The sequence below is a fragment of the Hippichthys cyanospilos genome, chromosome 14 (genome assembly GCF_059441005.1).
Source record: "Hippichthys cyanospilos isolate Australia breed blue-spotted pipefish chromosome 14, RoL_Hcya_1.0, whole genome shotgun sequence".
NCBI classification, from domain to species: domain Eukaryota; kingdom Metazoa; phylum Chordata; class Actinopteri; order Syngnathiformes; family Syngnathidae; genus Hippichthys; species Hippichthys cyanospilos.
Genome location: NC_142382.1, coordinates 13,809,027 through 13,836,924, shown reverse-complemented (window position 1 = coordinate 13,836,924; position 27,898 = coordinate 13,809,027). Strand labels below are relative to the sequence as shown.

The window sequence follows — 27,898 nt, the reverse complement described above, 5'->3', positions numbered from 1 at the left end:
CGGCGAAGGGCTTCTGGGAAGTGGTGCTCATGGTAACCATTGTAAATATTCACGTCTCTCTTTGGTAGTTGCGGCTCTGCCTCTGTGGCAAAGTAGGTGAAAATGGCCGCGGTGGCTCGAGCGGAGGACAAATATTTAGAGAGGATAACGTCCATTCAACAGAGCATCCATCAGCGGTAAGGAGGCTTTCGCTTTTTTCGCCTGGTTTCCTCTCACGAACTAGCTAGCTAGCTAGCTGCTAAGATTGTAGCGCTGGGCATAAACATTCGAGCATTTACAAGATTGTTATCTCGCGAAAAATTCAACATAGCAATTGTTGATAGACGACTCTTTGCCGTTTTATGTATGTATATTTTGCTAAGTCTTCTGCTTGCTCAGATGGTAGCAGTCCCAACTTTGACGCGCATGTGTGTGTACGTGTGCTTGCAGAGAGAAGCAGAGGCTGCAGTTAGAAAAGGAGCTGTTTGTTAACGCCAGACCTCACAAGCGTGCAATGTAAGATAAATATGTATTTTGGAATATTTTGCCAATATATAATATTGTTTTCATCGATGTTCATCATTACTGGCATCCCTTTTTGCAAATAGTGTATGTGTAAAATGTCAAATATCCATCCGTGTATTCTAAGAGTAAACTGTTATCATAGTAAAGTGATTCCTCATGAATAATAAGACGCTAGGTCACAACTATAACGCTTGGTTGAAAATAACATTTGAATTTAGAACATCTTGCGCTTAACCTTTTTTTCCCCCATTAAGCCTTGCTCTTATTTTTGACAAGTATCCTTGATAATAATTTCTTTGGAATAATAGCTCTCCCTTGCCTTCAGCTCTCAGATAAAAGGTTCCAAACTGCACGGTTATCTCAAGCAAATCTGTGTCAGGGAGACACACGCGAAAATGAGAAACCTTGAGCTTTTGAGAGATGTGGAGTGCCTTCAAATTAGCATGCAACAATACTGTCCTGACCTTTTCTCTTTGCAACAACAAAAGGTAATCACACACTTACACACAACACAGTTATTTTGTTTTTGTAAATAAGGACTAACAAAGTTGATCGAGTTTTTGATTGGATTGTCAAATTTTATGTTGCTCAACCTTTGCTGTTTTAAAGTTTTAGCTGAAGTAATGTGTTCTTTCAAAAAATGATAATTATCAACATGCAAAACTCCAAAAGAGAATTTGTATTTCAAAATATTTTTAAAGATTCCATTTTATTCTCGTATCATATTATCAGCATAAAAGCAATTTCACACACAATAGCCTTCATGTCATTTTACCAGGGAGTTGTAATATTTGCAATATTCTTTGCAAAACCAATGTGGTAGTAAACACTCAAAATGTGCAATTTATCACAACAACCAAATGAACGAGCGGGGGAAACAATGAACCAGTCTGATTATCGCTTAAAACTCAACAACAGTGCTTGACAATTTAATATCAAATTAACAAAATTGGCTAATTATGACTCAGAGAGTTAATTGGCCAATATAGAGACTGTGAAGTGCTCCAGAGGTTTAGTCCTTCTCTCCCCCCAGCAGTTCGTTTATTTCCTCTTCATGTTTTATAAGTACCGCATTTGTTATTCAGTCTGCACTTTGTTTTGTTTTAACAGATTCTTTCCTCAAATACTGCTTGTATTGTTTTGACTGTAAGTCGGTGTTAAATATGACAGTAGAGGTGGTATTTTGAAAGTGGTCCTATATGTCTTACAGGCTGAATTTTCAAAAAACATTTACAGAGTTTTGGAAGAAATGAAGACAACAGGAAGCTCAAAGGTATTATTCATTTTGGAGAATATTTTTCTCACTAAACTTGTGATCAGTAGAATATCAGGGTAAAGAAAGATAATGGCATCATGATCTTTATGCACAAATATTATTTAATAATATTTCCAAGGTCCTCTAAATCTCCCTTCCAAGAAGCTGATTTGTCTGTGTGTGTGTGTGTGTGTGTGTGTGTGTGTGTCTGTGTGAATGTGTGTGTGTGTATGTGTGTGCCCTTGGTTTTTCCTATATGGTGAGGACCCAATTCCGGGTTTTACTGCCTTTTTGGGGACCCTTTTCGTGCACCCCACAAGTTCAGACTTCTTTTTGAGGGTCAAGACTTGCTTTTAGAGTACAGTATAGATTTAAATTGGATTTAGGTTCAAGTTAAAGTAAGGGTTATGTTCAGGCAATCTGTTATGATGGTTAGAGTGAGGGTCCCCACTATGATTGAAAAAAACCCTAATTGAGCGTTTGTGTGTGTGTGCGTGCATGTATGTGGGTGATGTGTGTGTGCGCGCGCACTCTTGCATGTAGGTGTGTGTTTGTGTGTTTTAGGTTCATAACATACCATTTAAGGCAGGATAAATCTGACACATTTAAACTGTGTGTCTGTAGTATCACAGGTGTCTAATCCTAGCCAGTGCATCTGCACAAGCAGTGTAGTTCAAGCCCATAGCTGCTTTCTACTTTCACTTAAAGCAGTTAAAGCTCTTTTAGATGAAATGTCTAAGACATCCCATAATAACTTGGAGCATGCTGTCTAGAGCAGTCACTTGTAACAGTGTACACCCCCCCCTCCCCCTTCAGTCTGTCGATATTGTAATGAGCAAAATTGTACCGTTCCTCCATTATGCATACAAGCCATTGGCTGGCAGTGTGCATGTCCCTCAGGCTGCAGCATTCATTAAGGGAAGCTTACCGGGCTGAAAGCTGGAGACAGATGATAACGGGATATGATTTTCATATTTAATACTTTCCTTGGAAGAGCACACGCGTGCTGCAGATTGATAGAAGAATCAATTGCTACTTTAGTGAGTCACTTTCTACTTTGCCCTGCAGCTACCGATGGAATCACTCAGCCAAGAAATTAACTTTTCCTCTTTTTTATACTTACTTTGTGGATCTGCTGGGTGGGCTGCATGGTTTACAGTGAATGTTATTAAGCAGCTAACTGTTTGGTATTTAAGACGCTTATCAGAAAAGAAACAGAAGCTATATTTTTTTTGTTATTGTGTTTACGAGGTAGGGTTTTTGCCGCCTTCACTCCCCCCTTGGTGACAGTGACATAAATCAAAACTTGTGTAAAGGGTTTCTTATATGATTAAAAGTTAAAACAGTGATTGTGAGACACTCTTTTGAGAGATGTAGTAGAGAGAATTCTGACCTTGGCCCAAACACTCTGCTCTCATTCAAATCATAGAGTGGATATTTAGCGTACTTGAGATGAAAAACTCTCAAAATAGGCTTCATTAACTTGAGTTAAGATTGAAGCATGCCAGCAAGTCTTCTGTGTTTTATTTTGAAAAATATACATTTAATACAACAGTGTAAGTTAATACAATTTATATGTTTGAACTTGCAGCTGAAATCTGTACAAGGCGAATGCAAGGACAGCTCCCTTTGTGACATAGCAGAGAATTTTACAAATGCAGCTGCGGCGATATCAATTGGCCGCCAAGCCTCTGGAGGGGCCTGCCATGCAACTGGGAGCACAAGTGTACTCTCACACCACACATTGGACTGTTCGCCCAATCGTAGCATGTATTCCTGTAAACGACAACCAAGTGGCCCTTTGAAGGACTTCACAGTTGTCAGAGAGGACGCCGCCGCCGACCAAGCACATTTATCAGATGATATTTCAGCTCCAGACAGTCATTCCGACAGCCATGATTTGACTGACAAATACGGGAAAGGGGTGGCGGCTCTCCAGTTTGCTGAAACTGCACCCGTGCTGTTTGCAAATGATGATGAACAAGAACCTGAACCTCAGGTGACCTTGAAGAGTCCTAAGAAGAATCCATCCCTAGGCAGCAGCAATAACCCAATAGGACTCCAGAATCCTCCTGCTGAACACGTTAACACCACAGAGATTGCTCCTCAGACACTCTTAATGGGAAATTTAGGGGGAGGATTTAGCCATTTGATGCCTGAAACATCCTCTGCAAGAAAAACTGAAGATATCCCAGGTTTGAAAATTTGCTTTTCTGATATCACATATAGTTTAGGGTGCTTCCTGCTGTTGATTGTGTTTATTTTTACATTGTAAAGATGTGAAAAAGGACTCGTCATAACCTTCCTCTTTGCTTCCATTCAGGCAGATCTGAAAATTTCAACTCAAACTCTGAAGAGCAGTTGTCGGAGAGCAGTGTAAGTGACCTGAGTATTTCTCTGTCACAATCTGAGTCAGAGGATGATGAGCTCGAGGATGAAGCAACTGCAAGGAATACAGGATCTGATGGAAGTTGGCACAATCCTGTCTCAACCGTCAAGGACACACCTCACTTGTATGTAGCATTTGGTCTTGTGGCCTTTTACAGAATTTCAAGAAATATTGTGTTTGTATTATTCTGGCAAAATTCAGAACAGTTTTATTTACAATTTACCAACTAAAAAACAAGCAGATGAGTTCTCAACGCTTATTAAAGTGGTATGTTGATGATAGGAGCACACTATTTCACCTTTCGAGGCTGTCAAAGGCGAATGTGGAAGACATGGTAGATAGGCAGCCATGCATAGTGTAGCTCAGCAACAGTGGTGACAGTGACGCATCTTACAGAGAGAGCTCAGGACCTGCCGCCAACCATATTGGTGTAATCCATGATAATGCCCGAACAGAGCAATTTTCTGCTTGAGAGACCTCGGGAACTCCCCAGTGGAGGAGGAAATTTGTGGCACCACAGAGTGTTCTGGAGGGTTGGTATGTGGCCAGCACTTATAGCCACAAACTCTTAGTGTGATGATGGCCTCTAGTTGAAGGATCATTTTGGATTGGTTTAAAACCGCAGTCTCATGTGAATAAAGCCATGTTTCCACTGACAGGTACAGTTCATTTCAACTCACCATTGTACGGTTTGAAAGAATAAATTCTCTTATTTGCACTCGGCCAGATAGCAAAATCATTTACTTAAAGGGACAGTTTGTAAGATTTAGACTGTTTTTCATTAAAAGGGAAAAAAATTAAATGATTGTAAACTTAAAAAAACTTTAAAATGAATGTGTTCTTAATGACCAACAGTATGTTTTAAATATAATCATGATCTAGTGATAATTCAATTATATTACATGGGGGGTGGCACATCTAGGGAAGCGGCCATGCTTGTTATAGCTACGAACAATGGTAAATGCAGCACCTGCAGCAGCTCCTGCTTTCCGTAGTGAAAAACGGTCTAACCCTTACACACTGTTCCTTTAAACAGTGTGACAATATATGGTGCAAACGTGTATAACCCCAAAAGTTAATTCAAAATTTTAAAAAGTGGTTGTTTTTTAGCGACTGACCAATGCAGATTTTGAGACAGATGCTGATTTTTGCCAGAAAAAAATACTGATTACCGATTTATCAGCGAATTAATCAAAAACTATATACTCACAATGCAATTCAGTCAGCATCATTTAGATGCGGTGTTTCACTAATTGTAGGTCGGCCTTGTATCAATTCTCCATAAATAGCAGGAGTCCATTTTTAATAGACAATAAAAATATGTATATAATATACAGTATAGATAAAATTAAGCATTTTGGCCATGTTTTAACTCTCTCTGCCATGTCCAAAATTTACAAAGTTGCACAGGTAAAACATCTATGACTGCTAGAATGTATTTAAGAATAGACCTCCTGCATAAATCTTATGGTAGATATTTAAGGATATAAGGTTATGGTATAGATTATGTGTAATAAATAATGGCATCAGGGTGACTTGAGGCAGCGCCAAGAAAAAAATAAGATCAAGCCAAACAAAGCACAAATGGATGACATGTTAAACTAAATCAGTCCCAAAACATTATTCAGTCCGGGACTAGTTGATCTACAGACCGGTACCGGCCCGCGGACCGGTGGTTGGGGACCACTGGGTTAGAATACATAAAGGTAAAAAGTTAAAACTGTAGGCAAATATTGGCCGTCTGACCAAATTTATTTTTTTGAGTAAAGGGCCATAATCATCCACTTTGTCAATCAGGTCCTAGTTTTTACAAGACATACTACCAGTAAATCTTAAAATATTGTTTTACATTTTTTCAATTATTGTACAGTCCTTGGAATAGCTGTTCTTTGTTGCACAATCAACATTCTTCAATTGCCCCCCCCCCCCCCCCCCCCCCTCCCCCGCCACCCACCCCCAGGGTTTCTCCAGTTGATAAGATACTGTACCAAACGAAACAATTCATAATCATCACTCCTTCAGTCATTTACTTCATCACTTCCGGAACATGATTTTTTTTTTTTAACATACAATATAGAAAATGTAATTATGCATTGCATGCAATTGGCGGCATTCCTAAAGTAGGATGTTTCATGCTGTTTTTATTTGTTTCTCCCCCATAATTGTGCATCTTTACCACTGCAGCATTTTAAACAAAAATGCAGTAGTTTCCCTTTTGGAAAGAATATTATTTCTGCATGGTGGTTTCTGTGTGGTCTGCTGTACTGTTTATAGCGCAACCTCAATGGGTGCCACAGTTCGCTTGTGCAGGGGTGACAGCGGTGGGGGCCACTGCTTTCATTGTTAACACTGAGGGCTTGTGTGTATGAGGAGAAAACCAGAGGCTTTGATGTAAAGCTCCGCGAGCATCCAGTTTCCATCCTCTCCCTCTTTTCTTTCTTGTTCTGTGAGGTTAGAGTTTATATCGCTCCCTCCATTCAACCGGCAGTCAGGGAAAAACAAGCCAGGGCAATTCATTAGATTATCCCATTATATTTTTCTCCTGCATGTCCAGGGTGAGTGAGGGCGTATGCCTGAAATATCCTCCAGGTTTCTTCAAGAAACAATGGTCTATTTACTTTCTGGCCCTGAACTGTACGATGATTTTGCTCCTTTGCTGACATCATTTGAAATAATATATCTCAGGTGCTGCATTTTGTTTTTCTCCCTGAAGATGGGGAATCCACTTTTTAGTTTTACTAATTTTTTACACATTCTAGAAACTATTCTGACATTCTGGTGCAACTGCTACATGTGGTATGTTTTTATTTGCTGCAAGACTCCTCCCTGACACCAATTGCTCTCATGGTTAGGCCTATTTCACTTTAAAATCTGCTCTGTTCACTTTCGAGCAATGTTGTAGCACAGAACCTGACCTCTTTCTCCAAGCTAACAATATGCTGCTGATAATGTCACGACAGTAGTAAACAGCTGTATGAAGGCAAGGTAGAAGACCTTGACATTAAAGATGTTGAGAATACAATGAGAGATTTGCAAGGGGGAAAAACTCATTTGCTTTATAACTCTCTAAAGGACTACTCATTCTGAAGAACACAAATTGGAGTAGAAAAATATGACAAAAGACTGACGCTGATAAGAAGCTAAATGGGAGAAGACAGTATATAATTGACGACGCCAGATTAATCAGAATGTTGCTGCGCAGCAACTTGCAAATAGTATGGCACAATTGTTAACTGACCCCTAACCCAGAATCTATTACAGATTGTCATAAATTCTTTTAGGCCCATTTTATGCCGGGGGCCTGAGAATCTCTCGGTTTGGGGTTGCTGAGAGAATTCAAAGAGTGCCACCCAGAGCTCAATTCTTTAAAAAAAAAAAAAAAAAAGACATGGATTGCCAATATCCACATGCGTTTGGCATGCATCTTGCAATATGCAGCTTCACACAGAACCAGATTATTTGTAAAATCTCGAGCACACAACGCCCCCACTCCCACTCAAAAAAACACGCACCCAGCCCTTCCAAACCAAACTTATACTTTTCATAGTCTTATTTTATTCCACATAAAGTAGAATAAAATACATCGTGACGACCATCTTAAAATAAACAGGGCACCTTATGTTGCAACACTATTTGAAGAATTATCTTGCGTGATATATACCGTAGTTTACAAATAAATGGCTAAACGATTCCAGAAAACAACCATTAAATTAATGTCATTTGAGGAAAAATACAAAAATAATTTTTTAAGAATTTGCACCTTATCAACATTGTTTTTTTGTTTGTTTTTTGTGGGGGTGGGGGCTCAGGCTGTCAATTGAAGGACTCTTTAAACTTCTCGACTTCATTGAGGGCCGACTCCATGGTGAACAGACAAGAGTGTATGGGAATTTTTCAGTTGATGAAAGACAACTCATACGAATTATAAGGTAAATGTCTTTTATTTATCTAATGTTACATTTACAGTATTTGCAACTATCAACAATAAATATATTTTTCTGGCCAAGATTTATCATCATGTGTCATCGCCATCATCCTTGCGTTTTTATCTGTGAGGTAAATAGCAGTCTTACCGCTTTTTCACACTGCACTTAGGGGGGTTTAATGAATTAAAATTATACAATGACGATGTTTGCCCATTATTATTATATAATAGGGACACATATACAGCCGCTAGGCAGTTGGTGTGAGACCAGTCATATCACATTCATCTACTGCATAGTGTACGTGTGTGTGTGTGTGTGTGTGTGCTCGCGCACGCGCAACCACACACACACACGCACATGTGTGTGTTTGTGTTAATACCAGTATAAGAAATTACTTCACCCCCTTTGTGATTTCTAATCATCAAGTGGTCATCTTGTGTCACAGCTTTTGAGTTTTGGCTCACAATAATATGTGTGAAAACCTGCAAGGATGTTGACGGTGCATAGCATGCGTGTGTGTGTGCGTGCGTGTATGAGGTGTTAAAAGCTGTCGGATTTACTCTGTACGCCTGACCCATGGTCCCTGGCAATGCGTGTCTGTTCTTTATTGGACAGCCTTTGTGACAGTGAAGCAGACCTGAATGAGGAGGACCTTGAAGCATGCGGCGCAGTGGTGCTTCACGAGCTCCAGAGGTTGTCAATGAGTACAGAGAAGGGCTGCCTGCTACCACAGAAGCTAGTGAGTGCACACCAGTCCAGCACTGAGCATATAGCAGTCAGGTAAGGGTTGTATGTCTAATTTTGAGCATTGTGTTTCTAAAATAAAACGTTTAAGAACCTTTAAATGCTAGGAAGAAATATGTATTGATTGATCGAGATTTCACATTGTATTAAAGACTAAACTTTTAAACTATATTGAAGGAGAGACACATACTGTATTCAGCAGACCCAGCCTTTCAAAACAGTCTACCTCCATAAACCTAAAGGTCATTTTTGGTGGCATTTCCTGCTTTAACATAGCACGCTAAATGCCATGAGTAAATTAAAAAGCCTAGCTATGTTTTGCAGTCCTTTTGGAGAATAGGGAGTTATGTTCTGCGCCAAATTCATGATATCCTTCTTTCTCCTATTGATTTTCCTTGATATTGCTGCTTCATTTCCCATCAAAAGAAAGCCATCTATGGTTATCCTCCTTTACAGTGAATATTGTGTTTTAACCTTTTTATTTGCTATAACACTAATATAATTCCTTATTTAATCACAGATGTTCTTGTCATTTTGTAGTGGTTCATAATTTAATGGAAATTGTTACTAATACAATGAGAATGAACCTGATATCACTTGTTTGTATCTGTCAAATGCCTGACCAACCCCCACCCCCCACCCCCCACCCCCACCCACCCACACACTCACCACAGACTCCCTCCTGATGCCGCTCGGCTGTGGGATCGCTGGTTCAAGCACGCCCTTCTGCTCAAGGAGAGCCGCGTCCTTAGCACTGAGCGCTTGGTCGAGCTGTTTGAGCCATTGCTGGTAGAGCGCCATGCAACATACCACCACCAGGTAGCGTTAGAGTCACACACATTAGTGGTGCAGACAAGTAGGATGTGACACTTTTCATTGTTTGAGTGTGTTTTTGTCAACTTGTATGAATGTGTGTGCTTTGCTCGTGTGGACCAACTCCTGACAAGCATCCTTTACGATTAAGGATTTTTTTTTTCACTAGTCGAAAAGGTTTTGACAATACTGGCTTCAGCCTTCCTGTATGGAGTTTACATGTTCTCCCTGTGCCTGAAACATACATGGTAGTCATAACAGCCACTTCAAACTGCCCATAGATGTGCGTCTATGTGTGCACTGTGATTGCCTGGCAACCAGTTCAGGATGTCCCCTGCCTACTGGCTCTTTCAAAATGCCCCCAACAATTCAAAGATTTAGACACACCAGCCTTCCGCTTCTCATAACTCATTGGAAAGAACTAGACAAAATGTATCCATTCCAAATTATTTAACATATATTGTTAATAATCTCCAAAACGAATCAGGAATCAATCAGTAACCGAGGGAGCAGCGACAGTGCACGGGCAGTGTTGTCACTGGTTAGCTGGGCTAGCTGAATAGCTGCAGGAGATAGCATACAGGCCTGAATGCATGAAGTATAAAAAACTCAGTATGGCTAAACTATGAGCAATTACCCCCAAAATTCCCATTCCTACTCCTGTCCAATTCTATCCACAGAAATGTAAATAGGATCATCACAATATATTTAATTTTGTCACTTGCTATTGTTTTTTTCCTCATCAAAGCTTACATTTAATGTCAATAAAATAAAAAATATTGTGCTCATCGTGTTTATATTTCCACAGGTTAAATGGAAATGAGGAGAAATGCACATATGAATTTTGGTGGGGATTTCTCACTGTTTTAGATGACAACTGAATGTGACAAACCAAGCCAGGAAACAATATTACTGTGCTTGCCTCCTTCGCTAACATTGTGCATCAATCAATTAGGCTCCTCCCTGTCTGCTGTTGACTGCTAAAATCAAACAAATTAGTGTGGGTTAGCAAATCTACCCAAGAACAGAGGCAGGTCCTCACAACTTCAGAATTAAAATATTTTTTTTTTTCACATTGAGTTTCCTACAATCTGACACGCAATCTCCCTCTCCAAACCCCTCTACTATCGCCTTATGGTTTGAATCATTCCATCCACAGTACAGTAGAATTGGTGACCCACACAAAGAATGTATTCCACTCAATGTAGAAAATATATGTGTGTGTGTGTTTGTCAGTGCTCTTTATTTGTGTGTTTAGTGCTTGTTGTTGGGGAGCCCTCTTTGTGTCTGGTGTTTGATGCCAAAGCCTGGCTGCCTCTTCATCAGATTGCTCCACACATTGACCCAGACAAAAAGGAAACCCTGACCCATGTGCTAATGGCAAATTACACCCTCTGCTTGTCTTCTTTCATCTCATGCGGCATATTCATCCAACAAGTCCTGGTTTATTTATTTATTTGTTCATTCATTCGTTTAGTCAGTCAGTCAGTCTTAATTTGGTATCCTGCCCAAAAGTGATGTAGTTTGCTGGTCCAGTTTGGTGGAAGGACTATTTTTTTCCACATTAACGTCATTGACTGATCTCATCATGCATCCTCAATTCACACTGTATTGGGCATATTTTTATATTTCACTTTTTTAAATTTAATGTAACAAGCCCTCGTTCATTCATTTATTGATTTATTCATTCTTAATTTGGTATCTTTCCCAAAAGTGATGTAGTTAACTGGTCCAGATTGGTCGAAGGACTACTTTTTCCCACATTAATATCACTTTCTGATCTCATCATCCATACTCAATTCACACTATATCGGGCATTCAAGTATATTATTTCAGATTTTATAATGTAATGCAACTGGCCTTGATTTTAGTCTCAGGTATGTTTTAATTTAAACCTATCCCACTTTTATAATTCACTGTATTACAATTAATGATACATTGTTATAGCATACGTGGTAAAGGCTAAAATGTTTTTACAATACACAAATGTTCTTTTTCTCTGAAAGATAAACAGTATAGATATCAGCGAATCGGTTTGATAGAATTCCAATCCTAGATTTTCCGCTAAATGTACCTTTTTTTGGTCCTGTTGAAGTGCTTTATGTATTGTATACATGTCTGCCTATTGTTATTGAGTTGGGTACACTATATTACTGTGGTCCTTCTGGCATGAAGATGTCACTTCAATGTCGTGGCCACAATGAGAAGAGGCAAAGAAAGAAACTGTAGAGCCACTTGAAAATATGAGCCAACAAACGTAAGAAAGACACCGCCATCTTCATTGTATCCCAGTGCATCAGTGAAAGGCTGAGTGAAAATGTTCCTCTTGCTTTATCTCTCACTTGATGCACTCTCTCCATCTTTATTCCTTCTTTTCTCTTCTTTGCACACAGCACAGTCACTCTGGAAAATGGGAGCCTGCAGCTTGCATGCACACACTCAAAAGAAGCTCTTTGAATATTCAAGTGCTAACCGTTGAAATCATTGATGTTTCAAATGCTGTGGATCGCAACAACCCTCAGTGCACAGTACATTTAACAATATCTGAGTAAAACAGGAACAAAGTGTGATATCTGGGACACGGATCAACCTTTATTGTGCAATACCAAGTGAAAAACCCGGGTGTGTATTTTGTCCCCTATCCTCTCAGAAAATGAAAAAAACATTTTGTTAATCTCCCCGCTGATAAAAAAAAAAAAAAATGACAGTGTACTTTTGGGTTGTCACGGTTTGAATCATCTTGATCATTGTCCTTATCCGTTCTACACATTCGTGCTCATTAAAAAGTAGCAAATGGTGATGTCTTTGATAACAAAAGAGAGACAGTGGTGATGGCTGGATTTGGGCTGAAGGAGAGAAAGGAAATCAATGTGTGGCATCTCCTGAAACAGCTCCTCTTAATTGTATTCGGTCATTTCCCCAGAGATTATAAAAATCTGATCTTGAGAGGGAGGAAGAGAGCAGTTTGTCTCAACGCTCTCAGCCAAGAGGGGAGGTATACAGAACATGTTGCACATTAAGACAAGGATGATTGCATTCTTATTCCATTTTACTTATCTCATGGTTGAGAAGAGAGGGTGAGAAGGAAAAAATTGTGATGGAGAAGGACAGTGAAAACAAAAGTGTACAAAATAATCTTTCAGTTAACAAGTGAGAGATTTTGGTGTTATTTTCTCATGGTGTTAATTATATTGCAGCCGAACCTCTGTACAAGCAGCTATGGCCTAAGTAAATGAAATGCCTAATCGGTCTGAGTTTAATTTAACACTTCCTTCACTGAATGGGAACAATTAATGGTTTGGTTTTAATTTGTGCTGCTCGCAGGCCAAAGTGCTGCTGAGGACACAGCTTTCCCGGTCCAGTGAGGAGTGGCCCTCAGCAGATGAGGAGAGTGACTCTACTTGTTCTTGTGGCCCTCCTTTCCCAGCTCGTGATGGGGATGTGAAGCCTGCCAGTGCGATCCAAAAGCAACAGATCCAAGGTCAGGACAAGTTATTCAAGTTTAACGTGCCTGTATTTGACTGGAAATTACACAAAAAGTTATTTATTTTCCACCTCAAGTAAACTGATCGAGGTTTTTTACAATGAAGTATTCACCCATTTACTCTTCAACAAACCTGTCATTTTACGGCAATTTTGACGATTGGGAGGGACAAATTTTACTGCTTTTATAAATTGCAAATTACCTCTGCAGAGCATTAAAAGTTTCTTCTTTTTTTTTTGTGAAAGAAATCAATTTCAATTTTATGAATCCCTCGCTGCCCTCGTTTTCATACAGCTCTTTATTCTATTCAGAGCTAAATAAAGACCCTACATTCCCATTTCCATCCCCACTCTCCTTTTCCCCCTGCCAATGCATCTCTCTATGCACTTCTATTCCTTCCAGAACTACAAAGTGCTGAAGAGGAGAGCCACGACGAAAGCCCTGTGGAAAGTGTTCCTATTAGAGGTAAAAAGGCATCGCCTGTGTCCCAGCATTCACACTTCCCTTATGTGGTGGTTTGTTTGCTTCCTCCTGCAGTGAATAATAGGCCCTTTTACACAGTGGCGGTGGCAGCATGATCAAGGTGAAACCAGGGTCAAAGTCCCACCTGAAGAGTGGTGCTAGTTCTCTCTAATTAGCTCATGGAAAATAGGTACAAGCCGTGTTTTCGCCCCAGCCTCAGGCATGCTGGAAATTTTTTTATTATTTATTTTTCTGGAATAATGTCCTATGCTTTAATTTTCCTGCAGCCAGAGTAGTTAGTGCAAGAGATCTGTCATAGCCTCTCATTATCTACCTAACAATGCTGGGGTAAGGTAGTTGGACTTGAAGAATTCAAGCTGTGAAGGCATCCAGGAGCAGTTGGTTTGCCCATTCCTCTGCTGCTCTGAAATGTAAAGTGAGCTTATGCTACCCTTGGTCACCAGACCCCCGCTGAGTTTTTTCATGTTAGCATCCCTAACGGTGCATAGCCAGTAAAATACCTCTGTAAATATATGATAATAATAATAATAATATACAAATGTATAAATGGATGTTTGCACTTGTGCTAACACATTATATCAATCAAAGTCCTCTGTCAAAAATCTATATTATTTTCCATTTGAATTTTACAGCTTATAGGTAAAATTAGAATTCATATGCGAAAATGTTTTATAGCCCGATGAAACCAGGGTACGGTTGAACTTTTTACAGGTTACATCCCCAAATTATAAAAGGATGTGTGAACCATATAAGCTCAGTGCATTGCTCTCACAAAAAGATATATTACTTTCATTTTGGTTTCTACAGATTATGAGCAGAATTAATCATGGAGAATATTATAAATTGATTGTGGTCATGGTGTGTGAAATTTGTAAAGTCACTCTTATTTTGTTGGCCAAATATTTAGGGATGACTTTTTCAAAATGGGAAATTAATAATCACCTTGCTGGCGGGGGTTACTGAAAACGCTTGACTATTGGAGTACAATTTTTTTGGAGGCACTGAGATTGCTACTTCTTCCTTGAATCAACAGTTAAGCTGGTGTATTCACCCATGCTTTTAAGTAGATTCTAAGACTCGACTGCTGAAGCATATTGGCTCATCAAACACAGAAACCTCTGAAAGTAGGAAACCTGGCTTTTAAGCAAATATTTGACTGGCTTTGTGTGTGCATTTGTGTGTTATGTGTGTGTCTGGGCAGAGACAAAAGCATATCAGTTACTTAAGCGATCAGTCATGCAGGAAGACCTGCCGAGCACTGAAGAGACGGAGGAAGAAAAGGAAGAGGAGAATGATGCCGCAGGTAAGAAGTGTGATACACATTCGTAAAGAACCTGGACAGCCTTTGATTTTGGGTTTTAAATAAATGAAATGCCATAGTTGATTAAATGGCTATTCGATGTATTTTTTTGAATTTTTTGAAAATTCTTGTCATTAATTTTTTTTAAATCCCTGAGTAACCTCCAACTCCTTGTAACTGAAATCCCTCAAATAGGCAAATAATTGCAAATTAATGTTATGTAACTGGATTTTGTACTTTTTGGATTTCATTCCCGCTAAGTGATGTGTTAAAAGTACACTGAACTACTTTTGTCATTGTCAACAATGAAAAGTTAACGTTTTGTCTAAATTTAATTTGATTGCCAAATTATTTTTCATCTACATTAATACACATGAAATCAAATGTTTGTAGTTGCTGTCTACTGAAAATGACGTGTTCAGGGTTCAGGTAATGAACGACCAATCACGTCTCACCTGTTTTCTGGATTTGGTTATGTGACTTTCACAAGCTAAGCCGTGATTGATTCGTACCTTAGCCCTTAGTACATGGAATGTCGTGTTAAATGTCCGGTTCGAAAGGAATATAGCATGGTGTTTTTGTACCCTTTGCTTTAAAAGTTATGTGAAAAAACTAGAACCTGAGCATCGGTGTGCTATACAATTCTCACTTTAACAAACCCCCGCATGTTTCAGTCCGGTTTTGATTTTGGTCAAATTATTTAAGTTTCTTCAGGAATATTCTTAGTCAGGGATATAGCCAAATGACATTTTTCATCTGGTCTTATTTGCTCTTTTGAGGAAAAATTCACGGCCCTGAAGTGGACCTTGGGAGCAGGGCCAAAAGCTCGACACCTCAAGAACCTTACTCTCGGTAAGAACATTGTTTTTATTCAACAGACCACTGAAAATGGGCCACCAGGCACCGAAGTGGTTGATGTACATTTGCATGGCCACTCAAATAATTCCCTGTGCATTTCCATAAGATCAAGGGGCACCACCCATTAACTTGCTCACAAAGACAAAGGTCTCTTGAAGCCCCTCACACTCTGTTGACACGGTCCAAAGCCTATTTCAGAAATAAATATCAAAACAGCAACCCCAAAGCCAATTTGATCTGACAAAATCACTGCCTTCTGACTTGTTGCAAGAATGCAAACGCATCATGTCAAAAAGAAGGATGAAGGGCATTTACTTTCTAAGATGTGTTGACAAAGAGAAGCGTCTTTTCATTTTTCACCATCAAATGCATTGAAGCTGCTCAAATCAGAGCTCTGAGTGGACTGGTTCAAGAACATTTAATGATAAACAGCCGCACAGAAGATAACGGCATTGCGCTTACATTTGAATATCAACACAACTTCATCAAATCTGCAATTGACTACCAGGTCCTCAGAGCACCTCTTCGCCACAAAACCCATTTGGGCTGCTGTAATGGCTGCATAAACGTTATGAGGAATAATCTTCTCTGATTTCATGTGATTACTGGGCAGCACGTTGATCTGAGGGCTGAAGGCTGTATGTCCCCGGCCTGGCAAGCAGGCGCTGCAGTCTGCCTATTAGCCCAGGGAAGGGCTAATGGGCTGACTCTATTGTGGTCCTCATAGCTGCTGATGCCTGCCTCTGCCAGCCACAGTGCATGGACCACCCTCTTTAATAAACATGAGCCAATTTCAGACACAGACCCTCTCAGATGTTGCTTGTCTCCGTGTTATTAATTTGCATCGGAAGCCCAAAATATATGTGATTAGACTAAACTCACAGAACAAAAAAAAATTATACAAAACTGTACTGATGCTGATTGTATATACGAGTTGAACAAATGGTAATACATGTATGCTTCTATGTTTGACCCATGTTTCTGTCATTACAGTATACTGTTAACAGTTCCAATAAGTGCTAAAGTCACCAAAAATTCCCCTTCTGGTCACAACCTTTCGGTACTCATCTTCTCTTGGATCTTAGATTTACTACAGTCACTTCTTGCACTTAAATGCACTCACAAGTGGTCCACAAGCCTGGCGTTCAAGCAGAAGCATAACACGCCAGGATGCCCTGCCCTGCTTCCCTCTGTTTCACTTTGTCACACGTTGTCCTTTTCCATCTCTTTGCCCCTTGTCCTCCTTCCTTGAGGATTTTGTTCTCTCCGCTTTGCCAACTCCCTCACTAGTTTTCATTATTTGCTCTATTTTTCGTCAACGAGCTGATGAGTGACATCAAAAGGAGGATGAAGGCGGACTCCAAATACAAAAATGTCCTCCCCTGTGTTGTCTTAGACAATAATTACGATTTCTCTGTTAAGCTCAGACTACAGCAGAGGGGATTGTAGTTTAAAGCAGAGGCTTTGGCGCAAAAAAATGCATTTATAACTCTTTGTGAGGCTCCTCATTATGTATGGGCCTGATTCATTAAGTAATTGGTTTGCAGTTGTTTACATGAGTATTAAGGCCTTCTATTCAGGGTCTTTGAGAGATACATTGTGCAAATGTTGCATGTTATGAATGCAGAATGAGAGGCAGGGGGCCAGTCCTATTGGCCAAACACTGCACTTGGATGAAAAGCGAGAGAAAAGCATTGGGTACTGCTTTGCATAGCAATGACTGAAGCCTTAATAAGCTTTACAGATTAAATACATGCAGTCTATACAAGATGCAAAGAGATACTCTTAACACATTTATGTGTGCTCATTTCACTATTATGGGGTTTGAGAGAATAGTCTTTTTTATATAAAATGTGCATATTGTGTTATAACTGCTAGGGGAGCAACTGATCTGCAACATTTATTAAGGATTTGTCCATTACAAATCTTCTGCTGTTTTTTTGAATGCTGAAGTAAAATCACTTTGTGGTTGAGTGGGGATGAAAGGAATAATGCACGAAGGAGTGAGTCTTAATAAGCAGCTGCACTCCATGTAAAGACCACTTGTTCCCCTTTGTATGCAAGTGCATGCCACTGCTTCCTCTAGTGCAAAGAAACATTGTGCCCCTTTCTCCCATGGACATTTCAGAGACCATGTCTTCCTTATTTTTATTTTTGCTATTTCAAATACCTATTTAATTAAAAAAAAAAAAATCCTCCCTATTTTTAGTCATTAGCACATGACCACACACTCGTACGTAAGAAAAAGATCCTCTCACCATCAGCCGGTGTTATTGTTGTGCCTAGTGCCTGCTTGACATAAACCTTGACACAACAATTAGTGGTTTACAGCTTTGCCATGGACAACAGGATGTGCTCAAGTATTCGACCTTAAATCACTCAGTGTCAAAATCAGAAGCGCTCTTTTTCTCTTCTGGATAGGCGATGTGTGTGGATCTCTGATGGCTGGCTGGGAGGAGGGAAGGAAGGGAGATTTAGGAGAAAGAACCTCAAGAAAGGGGAGGTCCGCAGAGAGAGAGAGAGAGAGAGAGAGAGACAGGAAAAACAGAATTTGGTCACAGATAACAAAAACAACATTGTTACCATGTATACCTGTTTTTTTGTTTTTTTATTTGTCTGCGCTAAATAAAAAAGTACTACTTGACGCTATTCGATACTTGTTTTTACCAATTTAGTTCAATGTAAAAAAACAAAAACATTATAAAACATGACAAAGAGTAATAGATAATGGAAGTTTTTCAATTTTAAATTCACTACATTTCTTTATACTATTAGTACTCAAAGGGGTGATATGAAGACCCTCACAATATAATCATCAGTCACATATTTAGATAAACTTGCACAATATGAAGACATCAAATGTGGATGGGGTGGTGGAAAAAACACCTTTTAAAAAGATGCATTATTATTATTGTACAGTAATAAATCATTGCCAGTATCATAAAAATAGCATTAAAAAAATCCTCTTAAGCATAAAATGAATAAAAGGTGATGGAACACAGTGGTAAACGCCCCATCCCAGCTTTTGAGGGAAATGTTGCCGTTTGCAGCATTAAATTCAAAGTTAATTAGTATTTTCAACAACAACAAAAAATAGTTTGTCAGTTCGAACATTCAAATAACATTAAGGTCTATATGTAGTGTATATAAACAAATATGGGGCAAAAGGGCATTTTTTAATTATATTATAATTTGATTATTTGTTTGTTTATTTATTTTGGTTTGTAATAGTTTAATCTTTTTTTTTAATCCCATTGGACACTGCTGTTGCTATATAAGGTTGTGATTTGTGAGTATAGCTTTTTTGTGCAATCTTCCTTTTATTACCAATTATATTTTTCCATCTGTCCCACTATCAGTCAAGCAGCGGTACAGGGTGTCCACAACTATACTGCCACTATGCAAGAGACTTGTAGTGATCATGGCTGCTTCCACCCAGTTGCAGTACAAACGCGTTGCCAGCAGAGAGCACTCACATGTTAGAGTGTACCCACTCATGGTGCACTCACATTTGCCTCTTGTTGTTTGCCCCCACTAAGGGTGACATCCTGCTGCCATTTAGGCCTGTTTGAGTGCATCCAAGCTTAGCCTAAACATTGTTTGTGTGGGGGTCATAGCTGGAATGGGAGTAGGAGTTGATGGGAATGATGAGGTGATGGGTCTACCTTTACCTTTAGACAAGCTCCGCTGTGCAAAAGTGCTGTTGAGCTATTAACATTTGTGTGTGGGTGGCAAGAGCTCAAAAAAAAAAAAAAAAAAAAAGAAATAGGGTAAACAAAAGCGTTTTTCTGCCAGTCAGTCTGTATTTGCAAGCCTTTGGTAAAATGCTAATAAAGCATTATTTCTCTTAAACCTTTTGCTTTCTTTTGCATTATAGTTTCATCAAGAGATCCTAGCCCAGTGCTTACTCTAGATTTTATTCATGCTAAGTAATAGTTACATGTGGTTAAAATTGTTGTTTTCTCTGTATTTTAAAAAAAACTACTTTCGTCACAGAATTAACTTTTCATTTTGACTAATGTAATAATAAATGTAAATGTAATGAAATTACACAGTGAAAATCAATCATTGCATTCTAATTGCGGTACAAAGGATCCAGACCTGGACAAAAATAATTGTTCCCCTGGAAATGATCATTTGAGCATTGGGACATGTTCACCCAAGTTGCATCCTCTAATTTGTATCACAGGTGTGTAATCAGCCATTCGGCCTATTAAAAAGGGCAATGGGTAATCACGGGTCTACTTGGTGACATGTGTCTTGTTCAGACTGCCAGCCAGAATCCTATTTTTAACCTTTCAAAACAGGATGCCTCGGATCAGATTTGACTGTCCGATGATGTGACTGCACCGCGCAACGCACATGCATTGACTTAAACTGTGGAAGCCATGTGCCTGCCAGTAATAGATTTTCAGGGCAGGGAATTCTATTTTTTACAAGGGTAACTGCATGAGCAAAGCATTGCTCCAATTGGAGAAACGGTGCGCTAGTGCGCCAAGTAGTACAAATGGAAGCAGGTTAAACACACGTACCTGATTGAAAGATAATAAAATTATTGCGAGCTGAGAACACTCTGTCTCACCGAACACACCCACTCTCAGAATAGTGCATAGGCGCCAAAAAAAAAAAAAATTCTAACATACCTGAGTTCGTTTATATGGCGTCAAACACTACATGTCCTGGACGACAATCCGTCTGATGGTCAGAAATGTGGCTCACTCTGAACAGGGCCAGATCAGATTTAGACACTTGGTTAAAAAAGTGTGGACTGTATGTTATATGATGCTTTTTCACTTAACCACGCTAAAATGAAAGTTAACATATTGGAATACTCTAATAGTTCTCAGAATTTCCTTTTAGAATGATGTACAATGCATGGTGGTAGCTCCAAAATTGATGGTTACAGCACTTTGAATGTAGCAAAAAGGCATTTATCCAACAACTTGATAGGAAATGTTACTTTCATTGTAACAAATGAACATTGTTGTGACAAAACTTGCCTTTGAATCGATTAAATTAAGTGGATTCATTGACTTACCTTCAAGGGACACAAATTCAATTCCAGCTGGCTCCGGCCTTCCTGTTTGGAGTTTGCATGTTCTCCCCGAGCCAGTGTGTGTTCTCTCTGGGTACTCCAGCTTCCTCTCACACTCCAAAAACATGCGTGGCAGGTGTATTGGACATACTAAATTGTCTTTAGGTGGGGTCGGGTGCGTGAATGGTTGTTTGTCTCTGTGTGTCCTACAATTGGCTGGCAACCGGTTCAGGGTGTCTACTGCCCATAGTCAACTGGGATAGGCACCAGCAGGCTCTCGACCTTAGTGAGAATAAGTGGCTATAAAAAATGGATGGCTGGATAGACTCATTAAAGAAAGAGACGCTGGATCTGACGATGAATTACATTTGGTGTTCAGATGACGTGGTGATCTGCTTCAATGTAAGGAAGTACATGTATAGTTATGTCGCATATTGTATCTCAGGTATTGTATTGTACACTGTACTTCAAAAGATAGGAACTGAAATGCAGCCAATGTAATTTGCTATTAATTCTAATATACAGCCAACTGTGTCAAGATGAACTTCTGCACAGATGAATAAGAGGAGTGCAATGACAAATAAAGAGGTCACTGGGTAGAATTGACACATGTAACAAAATAACCTTTAATAATCACAATTAAGAAATTTGCAATTTGGAATGAAAGAACACATGACAGGTTGAAAACCATCTTCCTCCCCCTTTTTCTCCTTTACCTGGAAAAAGGAAAAGCAACTGCAAAGAACAAGCACACAAATCTGCCTATATGCTTACCTGGCAGATGATGAGAGTATATTGAGGATATGAATGGATTCTGTGATGATGTGAATTTAAAGAGGAGGCCTTTTAAAGTGGAACCGGGGGCCTTTTTGCATATGCATTGAGTTAGATCAAAGCCTTTTTGGAGGTCACACATTTACATAGCGATATCAGCAAAGCTATGGGAACCTGACAATCCTGAATTTTTCAATGTAGGACCTTGCCAATGTCATTAGGTTCAATTAGAACAAGCATCAGATAGTGGTGCGCAAAAATATTGATTCACATAAAAATCATCACTCTCATTAACTGTGATTTAAATTGATTTAAAATGTCCCCAAATCGATATTAAACATCAGGATATCGATCCACTTAATGTCAGCTCACGTAATATGTCGTAGGCGCGCTATGCTGTGTCACTGCCATGCAGTCTGTTCTCGAAAGTCAAGCCTGTGCTGTGTCACCGCCATGCAGTCTGTTCTAGAAAGTCAAGCCTGTGCAGCAGGAAAAAAAACAAGTCTGTGCAGCAGTACAGCAGGCACAAAAACAAATAAAAATCTGCAAGTACTCATTGAAAGCAGTCTTGTTGCGTTTTGCAAACTCATGCGGCACACGAAAGCCACACAGCTCCGAATGAGAGTGCGACGTTTCACTCTGCTGCTTACGAATGAAGTTCGACCATCACGGATCTGTGATTTTGTAACCATTCAAAGAGGCCTTTCCCGTTCGCGGGTCCCCATCACGTTGAACCCGTGATTAAGATTTCCTTCCTACTAAATAGATCAACAATGACAAGAATAGCATTGAGTCATGTCTTTTTATGGGAAGCATATTCCCTCATCACACCCGACTATCTTAATGCAATTTTCTCTCACATGCGCACGTAAATGAAATGCACTACCCAGGAACAAATACTCAGACAGAGCAAGAGTAAATGGTATGTAATCAAACAATGCAAAACTTCAGCATGTCCACAAAATCTAAATAAATGTAATTGTGTTCATGTAAATGAATGAAAATACTGTCTATAAATAATAATAATAATCAATAATATGTTACAAATGTGACGATGCTCCAGATATGCTCGGATATGAACAAACCGTCACGGTTCAAGCTTTGCCCATACTCTCAATTTAGCTGCCACTTGACGTGCCGACACGCGTTTTGCAGTACTTTATATCCGGAGTGGCTTTCCCCCGCAGTCAGACGATATTCTCCCATACTATAGGTGGAAGCAAATGGACTCTACGGCATACAAACAACACTAATCTTTAACAGAGTCCTCATCTCCCCCTAACATGGTGCTCACCAGGAGTTGTTTACAGTATTCCTTTTCGGACGACTCATAAAGGTGTTTCCATAAGCAATCGTTCGTCCACCATGTTCTCCGTTCATTAAAGAAATTCCGGAAGATATGCGTTACAGAAAATCTGGTCGGCGTGGACTCGATGAGAAGGGGATTGATTGCCGAAAAAATGTAATTTGAGTGAATTTGTGGAAGTGTCAAGCTTAAACCAAGCTTAACACTTGAAGACAAGATAAAAGTAATAACGTCGCTCACGTGCAAAGAAGCAAACCTGTTCACCAGGCTAACATTCTACATACAAAGAACCGCCAACAAAATATACTGTATGTGGATAGCAGAGTTCGAGGCTGATTGGCATTCACATACCTCAGGTACTGCAGTCCTTGGGCAGTGTTTGTGCCCTGGATGGGGGGACCTTATTGACTCAAAACCAACTTTACTTGGGACCATGAATGGTACGCTTGGTGGACGAAAACTTGAATGAATGGTTGTCCACTGTGAGGGCCGCATTGCAATGGACCTATTTGAAATCTCAGCATTTTCAAGCACCTGATCTAAAAAAATAGCCGGTGTTTTGACCAGTTTTTTTGCAGAAGCAGTGTTGCTCGTAGCACATATTGAAGCCATGTATCATCGGGTCAGGGGTGCCTCATATTTAGATATGTGTACTGTCCTACCTTGACTATAGCTTGGTGGCATATTTGTTGGATTGGATTGGATCACTTGGATTCCCAGTGATCATACAATTAAATCCAGAAATATTGGGATAGTGACAGGTTTTAGGATTTTCCATCTACCAATTACCTCGATGGGTTTAGAATAAAACAAGACGTAATTCAAGTGTGAATTTTCAATTTCAATTTATGAGGTTCACAAAAATGACAAATTTACAATTCAGGAATTATGACTGTACTTTGTTCTCAATGATTATGAATGCATGATGATGAATTATGGATTTCTGTAGTCATCTTGAAGGAGTTTTCTTTGAAACGTGGAATGAGCTCTTCAAAAGCCTCTAAAATCCCTTGTGACAAATACATTCGCAACAACAATTGATAGCTCACATACATGACTTACTGCCCTCATTTCTTTTCTCACCAAAACATTTCCATCTGCACAAGCCAACTCAAGTTTTTAAGGCAAGTGTCATAGTTTAAAACTGAATTTTTGTCCGCCCAAAAAAATCAGTAGCTATTTTTAACTGAAACTTGCTCACCAACCGAATAAGGGGGTTCCCAGTGCAGAAAGACGAAATTAAGACATCACAAACATTGTTAAAAGCTGATATCACAAATTCAAAGAGACAGGGGGGCCCCCAACACACACACATACACACAAAAAGCTCAATTTCTCCAATTAGCATTGTCTCATTTTCAAACTTCTAGGTGCTTTGTACTCAAGTTGAAGTCACCTTTTCAGCCGGACTTTGCATTTTGACAGATTTTCAGTTTTGGAAATATTTTAATGTTGCTAAATAATTTCAAAATAAAATGATTAGAGGTGGTTTGCATGTTCTTTCTCATGTTGAAATCCCTCTTATCAATCTCAAACAAATTTGATGGGTGGTATACTTGGCTCTGAGCACTCCAATCGTTTCGTATAAATGTTGTGAGAGTCATATTTGTAAAACCTCAGTGTATTTTAAAGTTAAGGTTGCATAGGGTAATGTTTAGAAATAAATTGAAAGCAATTGTGGATCACAATTCCCTGTACAGTATTTGAATCTCTAAAGCAACTTGCTTCAACTATAACAATAAAAAATGATAATTGTGTTTATTGTTTATAGGAAAGACAAGGTGAACCCAAAGATTTATTCTGCTCTGCAGTCAAAAGGTAAGTAGCATATACAAAACCACATAGTAGGTGGAAGTACAACTACCATTACTGCGGTTTTAGCTCACTTGAAAACTTTTTTGTAGAATGCATAATGCATGTAAAAAGGATCACACTTGCTTAAGTGCTTTTGTTGAGAGCCTCAACTCAGAGGTCGAAACATTTTTTTTTTTTTTAACAAAGCACAAACTTTTTTATATTCATTTACAAAATATCAACTAGAATGGATTTAATTCTCGATTGGGAATGTGACCACAAACTGTGACAGCTTTAAGCACTGCTGACAATTTATTTTAATAAATTTGACTTATTATGATCAAGGCAGCCATTAACACCTTCTCCTTGCCACAAAAATATTTTTTTTTCTAAAATTTGAATCATTTTCATTATTATGTTGGAATATCATAATATTACCTTTTACTGAAAGTTTTCATTATTTTTTTTCTATGCATTTTCTCTATTTTCCTTGGAGATTAATAAGAACAAAGGTCGATTTCATTTGTTTTTGCAGTATAAAGGAAGGACCCAAATATGGTTTTGTGTGCATGCGTTTGTTCCACTTGACCAGTGCCCACACATGAGTGTGACACATCCGTCAGAGACATTTGAACTGTTTTGTAAAAAAAAAAAAATAATAATAAAAAGGTTAATTGTGTATGAAGGCCTATAAAGACAAAGAGGTTCAATATGGCTGTTAATTTTAAGCTTTATGTGAACACCTGTAAAATTTTTCTCAGCACAACTGTATGCTTTTTGAGGACTTGTAATCCAAAAATCGACCTTGAAGCTAAATCCTTTTTAGAGAATTTGTAAGCCAGAATTAGACTTTGATTGTACATCCTTTTTACTGAAAAGTAACATGTACATAATGTGCTTTTCCGCAATCACTAACCATTATAAGCCTGATTTCAGGTAATCTCTTACATTTCTGATTAAATGAAAGCATCTTCAAATAATTATTCCTGCTTCTGGAGTGTTGCTGATTTTTGAATGGTGCAAAATTGCCATCATTAGGATAGGATAGTTGTTTTGTGCACTTCTTACTGATAACTGTAGATACACCCGCTCAATTTTATGGGATCTACAGTAGTTCAAGAAGTACAACAGCCTGCGTTTATACCGGGCTCATTTCTACCTTCAAGGTCAGAGGCGTTTGGTTCCATTCTCTACATTGCTTAGCCTAAGGAAGTACACATGAACAAGATTGTTGTTTTGTTCCTGTTTTTACTCAGATTTTTTTTTATTGAATTGTTAAGGTAAACATCCTGTTGTGGCTTGTGAGTGTCACAATTCATCTCAATTTCTTCTTGAGTAGCAACTCATTCACTGTCTGACCTTCAACATTAACAGGACTTCAAGCGCTTTCTAATGCTGCTCCAGTGTAACATATTTATTCATAACAGTGCTAATCAAGATAAATTGTATTGCAATAAATATACAAGACTGTATGAAAGGGAACGCAATAAGACTTTCATTGTGGTATTTCAAGGTTCATTTTAGCTTCAACGCATTCAAATTGCGGAATGGTTTATGAAGTGTCGATTTAGCAGCTTAACAAATGCAAGCAGATGATCTTAAGCACCATACAGTTGTAAACATTCGGCTGTAGTGTATTTTTTCCTCTGTCTGCTGTAGAGCTCTGGGGTGATTCAGATGACAGCAACTCAGAGATCGAAGCAGCTCTGCGTCCACAACCTTTTAACGCTGATGACACGGATGATGACTTCTATGACTGATGCTTCCCTGGTGATGTGTTAATAAAGTTCTACGTTTTTATACAATGGCCTGTTCACACTGCTTGATTAATACATTATTTTACTCTCCGACTACTAATTTAGTGTTTTGCATTGTAAACTTTGCACAGTTGTTAAAAAAAAAAACATCTAATAAAGTTGGCAAATCCAGTGCTGGGTAAAGTATGTGAAGAGTTGCCCAACACTCTGCTGTTAACCCTGCTTCATTCTCTTTATGTGAACAACTCTCCCAGCTCATAATAGCAGCTCGAAATAGATTAAACTGATCTTTTAAAGCGATTTGTTTGCACTGGGCTGAAAATCATGCATTTTGAATGCCGCAAGCATCTCCGAGTGCTCTGCCTCCGGCATGCTTGAGTGTAGTGATGTGAGTCACCTGTTAAATGACAATGCACAGTGGCCTCTCGGCACGCTGCCACGCGACCCGTGAACCATCTGAAGAGCAGCATCCCTCCACCCCATACCCCCCATGGTACAAAGTGTTAGTATGGTCCAAATGTTCCCTTACAGGTTCACAGCTGCCTTTAATTGTGCAAATTCTTTACTTTGAGCATATATAGACATGTTTATTCTGTGTTCATGTCTCAAGTCAGGCATTTTGAATACACAATTAATTACTCGAAATAGTTGTGTGTTATTATTTTTTTTGGTTCAGTTTTTCTCCTGAATCAGAGCATTGATCGGTGTTTCCACTACATTCACTTGACAGTGGGAACCACCGCTCCTAAATTATCATTTTTTTGGGGACCAAAACTACAACATCGAACAACATGATTTTGAGTCCGTCAAAGCTGTATTTACTTTTAAAGGGACCCTATCATGAAAAGATAAAATTTTGGAGCTTTTAATTTTAAATTGTTCATTTCTCACCCTAAACAGTCCCAAAGTGATATTTTCTTCCATTGATCTATTTTGAGCAGGTTAATATGACTTGAAGAACTCTTATGACCACATAAGAATTTTGTACCTCCCTACACCATTCCCAAACCACCAGTGCAAAGTAAGTGCATGCTGAATTTTACCACGTCTATTAGTATAATTTTGGTTAAAGAGGCGAGCTTTTACAGCTAAGTCAGCTAAGTAAACAGCGACGTTGCATTTATCAGTTGCTACATTTTACTGTAGAAAATGCCGAAGGCAAAACTGTAGAAATGATTCACCCATGGGCAGAACTATTGTTAAGAATACTGGTTTCACTCAGGGGCGAATTATATATGAGGAACAGCTGTTAGAGAGAGCAGCTAGAGCATCGACGTTATTTTGCATTTCAATGTCAGTAAAAGCCTGTATTTTTATTTTTTTTTCTTCACGCTGTTGGAATAATCTCCATCAGCCGCGAGCCTCGTGAGGATGAGCATTCAAGATGATGGATGTATGGATGTTTTGTGGCCGGCCAGCATTGAACAGCGACATTAAGGGGGTGAGGCAGCCGCACAGTAAAAAGTACTTTCTGGT

At 39.0% G+C, this 27,898-nt stretch overlaps 1 protein-coding gene across 3 annotated transcripts; it reads left to right on the top strand.

Annotated features, from left to right (window-relative positions):
- On the top strand, positions 1 to 26,639 carry kiz (kizuna centrosomal protein). Of its 3 annotated transcripts, XM_088433293.1 has the most exons (15): positions 2 to 176; positions 430 to 495; positions 830 to 992; positions 1,715 to 1,777; positions 3,351 to 3,954; positions 4,083 to 4,272; positions 7,958 to 8,077; positions 8,690 to 8,854; positions 9,493 to 9,637; positions 12,956 to 13,112; positions 13,518 to 13,580; positions 14,800 to 14,901; positions 15,678 to 15,750; positions 24,643 to 24,689; positions 26,325 to 26,639. In XM_088433293.1, exons 1-15 carry the CDS (start codon positions 103 to 105, stop codon positions 26,423 to 26,425), a joined length of 2,133 nt encoding a protein of 710 aa, XP_088289419.1. In that variant the 5' UTR covers positions 2 to 102; the 3' UTR covers positions 26,426 to 26,639. The 3 variants fall into 3 exon arrangements, 2 of the variants coding, with proteins under 2 accessions (XP_088289419.1, XP_088289420.1); XR_015867786.1 differs by lacking the exons at positions 15,678 to 15,750; positions 24,643 to 24,689; positions 26,325 to 26,639 and adding an exon at positions 13,653 to 13,767 and having other exon boundaries at positions 1 to 176; XM_088433294.1 differs by lacking the exons at positions 15,678 to 15,750; positions 24,643 to 24,689; positions 26,325 to 26,639 and having other exon boundaries at positions 13,653 to 14,819.
- The last annotated feature ends 1,259 nt before the right edge of the window (positions 26,640 to 27,898 follow it).

Coding starts and splice junctions, on each gene's coding strand:
- kiz (XM_088433293.1), top strand. CDS start 103: ATGGCCGCGGTGGCTCGAGCGGAGGACAAATATTTAGAGAGGATAACG. Junction 9,638..12,955: donor ATGCAACATACCACCACCAG/GTAGCGTTAGAG, acceptor TGCTGCTCGCAG/GCCAAAGTGCTGCTGAGGAC. Junction 13,113..13,517: donor CCAAAAGCAACAGATCCAAG/GTCAGGACAAGT, acceptor TATTCCTTCCAG/AACTACAAAGTGCTGAAGAG.